At 50.7% G+C, this 8,732-nt stretch overlaps 1 protein-coding gene across 1 annotated transcript in view; it reads right to left on the reverse strand.

The window, feature by feature from the left end:
• Positions 1–5,106, reverse strand: part of CUNH1orf127 (chromosome unknown C1orf127 homolog) — a 31,729-nt gene extending 26,623 nt beyond the window's left edge. Inside the window, exons 1-2 of the mRNA XM_042695644.1 lie at positions 5,075–5,106; positions 1,271–1,371 (exon numbers count right to left, since the gene is read on the reverse strand). Coding sequence (XP_042551578.1) covers positions 1,271–1,371; positions 5,075–5,106 — 133 coding nt within the window. The remainder of the gene's footprint in view (positions 1–1,270; positions 1,372–5,074) is intronic.
• Positions 5,107–8,732: the final 3,626 nt, after the last annotated feature.

Below are 8,732 nucleotides of genomic sequence, written 5' to 3' on the forward strand. Positions count from 1 at the left end.
TCAAGATTGGAGCTCTACCTCTTGAGCCACATCTCCACATGGGGATTTTTGCTGATTCATTGCAGTGTAGGGGCTCTTGCAAGCCAGGCACTGGTGGCTCAGGCCTGTCATCCTAGCTACTCCGGAGGCTGAGATCTGAGGATCATGCTTCAAAGCCAGCCCAGGTGGGAAAGTCCATGAGACACTTATCTCCAATTAACCACCAGAAAAGCCACATGTGGAGCTGTGGCTCAAGCAGTAGAGTGCTCACCTTGAACACAAAAGCTCTGGGACAGCTCCTAGGCTCTGAGTTCAAGCGCCACATCTGACATAAAAAAGATAAAGGGGAAAAAAAAGTTGCTTGGCTTTGTTTGCTCAGACCGGCTTTGAACTATGGTGCTCAGATCTGACTTTCTGAGTAGCAAAGATTATAGTCACAAGCCAGTGATGTGGGGAGGGGGTGGAGGGTAGGAGGGAGGGCATTCTAAGTCTCTCAAAGACAAAATAAGCTGAGGAAAACCACAGTTCTGGGCCTGGCTGAGAACAAATAGTCCCTGTGTGTGGCTTCTATAAAGTCCTCTGCTTGTAGTGACTGAGGCAGAGACCCTGGGACAGCCTGATCGACATCCAGGCTCACCCGCCCACTTCCAGAGGACCCAGACAAATCACACACACCTCTGGACCGTGGCTTCCTTGCAAAGATTTCCGCTGTGGTTAGAATGAGTTAGAAGACACAAAACGTCCATGCCACACCTGGTTCAACACATAGGCTCCTTGCATGGATGTCGGTGGCTCATGCCTGTCCACCTCAGCTACCCCGGAGGCTGAGATCTGAGGATCGTGGCTCAAAGCCAACCTGGGCAACAGAGTCTATGAGACTCTTATCTCTCGTTAACCACCAAAAAACGAGAAGTAGAGCTGTGGCTCAAATGGTAGAGGCTGAGTGAAAAAGCCAAGTGAGAATGGAGAGCCCAGTAATAGTGCACATGCATGCATGCACACACACACACACACACACACACACACACACACACACACTCCTCATGTTTGCTGTATTCCTGAGTCAAGACCCCAGGCCCAGGCTTGATTCAGGCACCTGCAGGACTAGCAGGCCAGTGGCCCAGCACTTAGACACCCAGAACCTCAGTTTCTTGCTGGGAAAAGAGATGGTGAAGGCTTTCCAGCTTTCCGCCGAATACAACACTGGCACAGCGTGGTGTTATCCATCCACTCCTGGGAGTGGAGAAGCACCCGAAGCCTGCTACACACCAGAAAAGTGAGATTGCTTTACCTGTGGGAGTGCCCTGAGCAGGGCGTGGCCGGTCCCGGACTGACTTGGAGCTGGGAATCCTGGGGCACACTACTGGCTGAACACAGGCGAGACAAACGGCCCTGCACAGAGGAGGAAGGCGTGGGGGTCACAGCCCAGGCCACCCTCTGGCCTTCAGTCAGCCCCACAATTTTACTCCTTTTGTTTTGGAGTGTGTGTGTGTGTGTGTGTGTGTGTGTGTGTGTGTGTGTGTGTGTGTGTGTGTGTGTGTGTGTGTGTGTGTGTGTGCTGGTCCAAGACTTGAACTCAGGGACTATGTACTGTCCCTGAGCTCTTCCTCTCAAAGCTAGGGCTCTACCATTTGAGCCACAGTGCCACTTCTGGTTTTTGAGTGGTTAATTGGCTATAAGAGTCTCACAGACTTTCCTGCCAGGGCTGGCTTCCAGCCTCCAGAGTAGCTAGGGCTGCAGGCATGAGCCACCAGCTGTTTTATTGTTGTTGTTTTATTTGTTTCCATACTAGGGTTTGTACTCAAGGTCCTAAACTACCTCTTGAGACATGCTTCCACTTCTGACTTGGTTGCTGGGTAATTGGAGATAAGAATCATACAGACTTTTCTGCCCCAGATGGCTTTGAACCCGGATCCTCAGGCCTTAGCCTCCTGAGTAGCTAGGATTAGAAGGCATGAGCCACCAGCACCCAGCTTGTTTGGTCATTTGTTTATTTATTTGTCTTTCGTATTTCCTCACTGCCCCAGCGTTTTTTATTGTCTGTACAAAGGGGTTCCATTTTGATACCTCTATGTATGAATATAAAGTATCTTAACCAGACTTGCTCCTCTCTTCCTGGCTCTCCACTTCCCAACCATTGTTCCATTTTTCTACCTGGTTTTGCTTTTCTGAGACAGGGTCCCACCCTAGAACCTAGAACCTTGAGCTAATGATCTTCCTGCCTCTTCCTCCTGAAAGCTGAGATTATAGGCATGCATATCTCAGTTCATTTCATTCAGTCAAAGACATCTATTTGGCTAACTAGGAGCTCCAACTACAGGGCTTCCCACACACTGGATAAGTCCTCTACTATTGAGCCACACATAACCCTACTCAGGAGGCTGAGAACTGGAGGATTTCTGTTCAAGGCCAGCCAAGACATCAAAGTCCATATGTCTCAATCTGCCAGGCCTAGGCAGCAGAGCCTGCAGAGCCATGGTGCAGACTTCGATTTTGTTATAAAATGATAAGTTCTGGAGAATACTAAGCAGAAAAGGAACTGGATCATGTGTTTCAAGAAGGTCCTTCTGGGGAGGAGGCTGGGAAGGGATATGAAGGGTAAACAAAGGAGGAGGCTGCAATGCTTGGTAAGAAATGTACACATTATCCTGCCCATGTAATTGTAACCCCTCTGTACAGTATGTTCACAAATAAAATAAAATACATTAAAAAAAAAAAAAGAAGGTCCTTCTGGCTGCGTACAGTGAATCCTGCCTGTAATACCAGCTACTCAGGAGTCGGATGAGGAGGATCAAGGTTCAAGACTAACCCAGGTAAAAGTTAGCAAGCAAGACCTCCATCTTGACCACTTAGCTGAGCATAGTGGTGTTTGTCTCTACTCCTAGCTACGTGGGTGGTGTAAATAGGAGGATCACAGTCCTGGAAAGATGAAAGTCCTAGGCACAAAATGAAATTTGTCTGAAAAATAATGCAGAAAGGTCTAGAGGGGTTCAAGGGCAGCGTCCTTCTCACAAGGGCAAGTCCTGAAGGTGAACCCGAGCACCACCCATAAAATGGGGGTCCTTGCCGGGCACCTGTGGCTCCCGCCTGTCATCCTGGCTATTCAGGAGGCTGAGATCTGAGAATCATGGTCCAAAGCCAACCAGGGCGGGAAAGGCCCTGAGACTCTTCTCTCCAACTAACCACCCAAAGCCAGAAGTGGAGCTGTGGCTCAGGTGAACAAATGTGAGCATGGAGCCAAACAGCCAAGGAGACCCTGCCTGAGTATAAGCCCCAGTACCAACACACACACACACACACACACACACACACACACACACACACACACACACACACACACACAACCAAAACTGAGGAAGAAGCCTCGGGCGGGAGAAATTCGCAGTTTTTCTCTGACATTTAGCAATGTCGTCAGCAGGGTACCCCGGCCTGTGCTGAGGAAAACCAAGCTAAATACGCATGCTGGAAGCTCCGGCGGCCTACACTGCCTTCAGTCCCATCAGAAGTGAGGCGTGGGCTTGGGTTTTGCCCTCTCTCTTCTCCAGCAGCCCTTTAACTTGCCTTGCCCAGCCTTGAACACGTGATACCTCGTGCCCCAAAGCTGAGCTCTGGGGGGGGAGAAGGGGGGAGTCCCTGGCTTAGGACCCCGCTCTTGTTTGCCCACCCACTAAGCTACTCTGTGCCTTCATTGTCCACAGAGCTACAGAACAGAAACAAAGAGGCCAGTCAGGGCTGCCAGACTGCTGACTTTCAAGCTGACCTTCAAGACCAAACTCCCCACTCCAAAGAGCTCAAAAAGTGATTTTTCTCTTCCTTTTTTGTTGGTCATGGGGCTTGAACTCTGGGCCTGGGCACTGTCCCTCAGTTCTTCAGTTCAAGGCAAGCAGCCATAGTGCTGCTTCCGGTTTTCTGGTGGTTAATTGGAGATAAGAGTCTCACAGCCTTTCTTGCTCAGGCTGGCTTTGCACTGAGATTCTCAGATCTCAGCATCCTGAGTAACTAGGATTACAAGTGTGAGCCACCATGCCTGGCTCTTCTTTTTCTTTTTCTTTTCTTTTTTTTGGGGGGTCTGGTGGTGGAGCCTGAACTCTGGGCCTGGGCGCTGTCCCTCAGCTCTTCAGCTCAAGGCTAGCGCACTACCACTTGAGCCACAGCACCACTTCCAGCTTTTTTCTTTTTGCTTATGTGGTGCTGAGGAATCGAACCCAGGGCCTCAGGCGTGCAAGGCAAGTGCTCTACCACTGAGCCACCTTCCCAGCCCCTTCTTTTCTTTTTCTAAACCAGTGTGATTCCTTGCATTCATGCTCTCACCTGGCCTTTTTGCTCAAGGCTGGCATTCCCCACTTGAGCTACTTCTGTCTTCTTGTTGGTTAGTTGGACATAAGAATCCCAAGGAGGGCTGGGAAGGAGGCTTAGTGATAGAGTGCTTGCCTAGCATGCAAGAAGCCCTGGGTTCAATTCTTCAGTACCATATACTCAGAAAAAAGCCAGAAGTGGTGCTGTGGCTCAAGTGGTAGAGTGCTCAGGGACAGTGCCCAGGCCCTGAGTTCAAGCCCCAGAGCTGACAAAAAAAAAAAAAAAGAGTCTCACAAACTTTTCTGCCCAGGCCAGCTTCAAACTGCCGTCCTCAGATCTCAGCCTCCTGAGTAGCTAGGATGACAGGCGGGAGCCACCAGCGCCCGGCTCAACATGATTTCTTAACAGCAGATCTCAGCCTGGAAAGGGAGCTTGCCGTTCCTAAGGGAAATAACATTTTCTCCTTCTCACAATGGGATCACTGGTGGCGAGGACTCTGACATTTGAAAACTCCCTTAAGTAAGGACCCCTTGTCCCCTGAACCCTAATTTCTTTCAAGAATCCCTGGGAACACTCAAGGAGGATCCCATTTCCCCAGCGTGCTGCAGAGCCTTTATAAGCCAGGAGGACCGGGAATCTCAGCTCAAGGGATACCATGGGGCCTGGAGAAGTAGGGGTGATTGACCAGCTCTCCCTGCCCCCCTCTTCCACTCAGAGGGGAGGTGTCTCCGGGCTAAGTGATCAGCACTCATCTCTCCTCTCTCACAGGGGCCAAGGAAGCCTTTCGAGGGACGCTTACCAAATGAAGGCCTGGGAGCCCCGCATCCTCATGTTAGCTGCCTTCTCCTCCCATAAGCAGCACCCTGCTCATAAATAAAGGTGAGCTGTCCCCTCCCCCTTCTGCAGGGGGGAGGGGTGTCACTTAGGTGCCAGAAAGCTGACACCCCCAGCTCCTCCCCCCCAGGGTAAGATGAACAAAAGAAACAGGCTAAGAGAACAAAATAAGAAGAGTGGGGGCTGGGGTGGAGAGCTGAGAGACCCAGCGCTCACCTAGCCAGGGAAGCCCTGGCTTCCAACTCTAGTAAAGAGGGAGGGACAGGAGGCTAGGTGGCTGAGGCTTATAGTCCCAACTACTCAGGAGGCTGAGATCTGAGGATCGCCATTCAGAACCAACCTGGACAGGAAAGTCCATTAGATTCTTCTCTCCAATTAACAAACATCTAAAAAGCAGAAGTGGATCTGTGGCTCAAAGGGGCAGAGCGCCAGCCTGGAGTAGAAAAGCTCAAGGGCTGGGAAGGTGGCTCAGTGGTAGAGCGCTTGCCTTGCATGCTTGAGGCCCTGGGTTCAAAACCTCAGCACCACATAAGCAGAAAAAGCCAGAAGTGGCGCTGTGGCTCAAAAGGTAAAGCACTAGCCTTGAGCTGAAGAGCTGAGGGACAGCGCCCAGGCCCAGAGTTCAGGCCCCACGACCGACCAAAAAGAAAAAAGAAAAGCTCAAGGATAGTGCCCAGGGCCTGAGTTCAAACTCCAGAATTGACTAAAGGAAAAGAGAGAGAGAGAGAGAGAGAGAGAGAGAGAGAGAGAGAGAGAGAGAGAGAAAGCAGGAAGAGGAGGGAGGAGAGGAAGAGGGGAAGAGGGAGGAGAAAAGGGCCAGAAGAGGTTGGTTCTAGTGATTCCCTTCAGTGGAGGCAAGGAGGCCAGGCATTCACCGCAGCAGGAAAAGGTGAAGTAGATGTTCAGGGTGAAGAGAAGCTGAGGGCTGGGAATGTGGCTTAGGGGCTTAGTGGCTTCATGCTTGCCCTGCAGGCACGAAGTCCTGGGTCTGATTCCTCAGGACCACATACACAGAAAAAGCTGGAAGTGGTGTTGTGACTCAAGGGGTAGAGTGCTAGCCTTGAGCAAAAGGAGCTCAGGGACAGAGCCCAGGCCCTGAGTTCAAGCTCCAGGACTGGCAAAAAAGGAAAAAGAAAAGCTGAGAGGAGCTGGGGTGGGACTGGAGAAACCCATGCCCCCCTCCTATGGAGGTAGCAGGTTTCTGAGTCTAATTTGCGTTTCTCCGTGTGCATTGGGACCAGCGTGAGAAAGTCTCAGAAGGGAAAGTAAAGAAGCAGAAAGACCAGCTGAGCATCTGGTGTCTCTCCCTCACCAGGGCCCTCCCTCCATCCCCCCCCCTCCCCGCCCCGCACCCCAGCCTGTGGTTGGAGTCTGGGCTCCATGCCCACCTACCTGCTTCCTCCAGCCCCCGAGAGGCCAGGCTGTTGGCATGGAACAGGCCGCTAGTAGCTCATGCCTATAATCCCAGCTACTCAGGAGATGGAGATCTGGAGGATCAAATTCAAGCCAGTCTGGGCAGTAAAAAGTCTGAAAGACTCTATCTCCAAAATAACCAGCAAAAAATAGGATTATTGATGTGGCTCAAGCGGTCTAGCTCCAACTAAGCAAGTACAAAGTCCTGAGTTCAAACATTAGGACCACCATATGTGTCTTTCCCCCTCTCATGAGTTATTTCTTTTCTTTTGTAGGTTGTGGGGCTTGAACTCAGGGCCTGGGTCTTGCCCTTCAGCTCTTTTGCTCAAGGCTAGTCCTCCACCACTTTGAGCCATTGTTTGTTTCACTTCTTGTGGTTAATTGGAGATGAGAGTTGTGGGCTTTCCTGCCCAGGTTGGGTTTGAACTGTGATCCTCAGATCTCGGCCTCCTGAGTAGCTAGTAGCTAGAGGTTTGAATCACTAGTGTCTGGCTGCTTCTCTTTTTTAATACACCTATTAAACACCTATTAAATAACACATATTCCGGTGTCTCACCACCACCTTCTTTCCTCCTTCCACTCACGCTGGTTCCCCATACCTAGCAGTCCCCCTTTTACAATAATGTCATTTATTATTGTTGATGATGTTATTTCAGGTCTAGAATTTGCTAGGTTGCTTAACTTTTTGTTTTATGTTATTTTTGTGCCATTCCTGGGGCTTGAACTCAGATGTAGGCGCTGTCCCTGAGCTTTTGCGCTCAAGGATAGCACTCTACTACTTGAGCCACAGCACCATTTCTGGCTTTTGGGTGGTTCATTGGAGATAGAGTCTCACGGATTTTCCTGCTCAGGCTGGCTTTGCACTGTGATCCTCAGATCTCGGCCTCCTGAGGAGCTAGGATTACCGGGGTGAGCTGCTGATGCCAGCCTCTGCTTCCCTTTTTAACACTCCCTCTATTGCTGTGCTTTTTCTTTACTCTTAGATGGCCCTGGGTTCGCTTGGGGCAACCTGGGCACACAGGGAGCTGGAACCTGTCCCCGGTGGTGTGGTAAGGCGGAAGCTGTTTGTCCCCAGGGTCTGTTCACACACAGATGGAGGCCCTCATTGCCCCAAACAAAAGCAAACAAGAGAGGGTCCAGCTGGTTAAACATCACAAGGACCCTCCAGGCAAGCAGGAGGAGGCCGGGAGGCCTGGCCTAGTATACATCCCGTGGATCCCAGGGGAGCGACAAGGCCAGGCAAACACATTCAGCACACAACTCACCCCAAAGAGCCTGCAAAGACTTCCAGGCTCCTGCTGCAACCTTGGTTTCAACAAACAAACAAGCCAAGCATGGGTAGCTTACACCTGTAATCCTGGCTACTCAGGAGGCTAAGATCTGAGGATTGCAGTTCAAAACCAGCCCAAGCAGGAAAATCCATTTGACTCTGATCTACAATTAGCTACCCAAAAAGCTGGAAGTGAAGCCAGGGTTCAAGGGATAGAGCACCAACCTTGAGCAAAAAAGCTCAGGGAAAGCACCCAGGCCCTGAGTTTAAGGATTGGCACATACACCACCCCTCTCCCCTCCAAAAAAACAATTAACTCTAATTGAGAAACTTGCCAGACTTTTTTTAGTTTAGTTTTGTTTTTACTGGTACTGGGGTTTGAACTCAGAGCCTTATACTGTTGCTTAGCTTTTTTTTTTTTTTTTGGTCAGTTGTGGAGCTTGAAGTCAGGGCCTGGGCGCTGTCCCTGAGCTTTTTTGCTCAATGCTAGCACTCTACCACTTTGAGCCACAGTTCCCCTTCTGGTTTCCTGGTGGCTAATTGGAGATAAGAGTCTCATGGTGTTAGCAAAATGAGCTCCCTCCCCATAGCTTAGTCCGTTCCTTCCCCTCTCCACAGCTTAGCATGCTCCCTTCCTAGGCAGCACTAGGCCCATGTAGTAAAGGCAGTAAATAATCAGCCTCCAGCGCCCTTTCCCTTGGGATGGCACTTCTCTGGGGCAGCTACCACCATACAAGGCAGCAAGAGCCCCTTAGAGTGACCAGCTCTGGGCAGCTGCAGGACCCCTTATCTACTATTTGGACAGCAACCGTAAATCCTAGTCCGCCATGATGAAGCCACGGGCCCTCACGTACACACCAGGGTCTCCGCCTCCTAGCCCCTTCTAGCCCCTCCTAAACCTCCTAGGTTATATAGGTCACCCCAGACAAGAGCCGGGGCT

Source organism: Dipodomys spectabilis, unplaced genomic scaffold, assembly GCF_019054845.1.
Source record: "Dipodomys spectabilis isolate Male_0828 unplaced genomic scaffold, ASM1905484v1 ptg000188l, whole genome shotgun sequence".
Lineage (NCBI taxonomy): Eukaryota > Metazoa > Chordata > Mammalia > Rodentia > Heteromyidae > Dipodomys > Dipodomys spectabilis.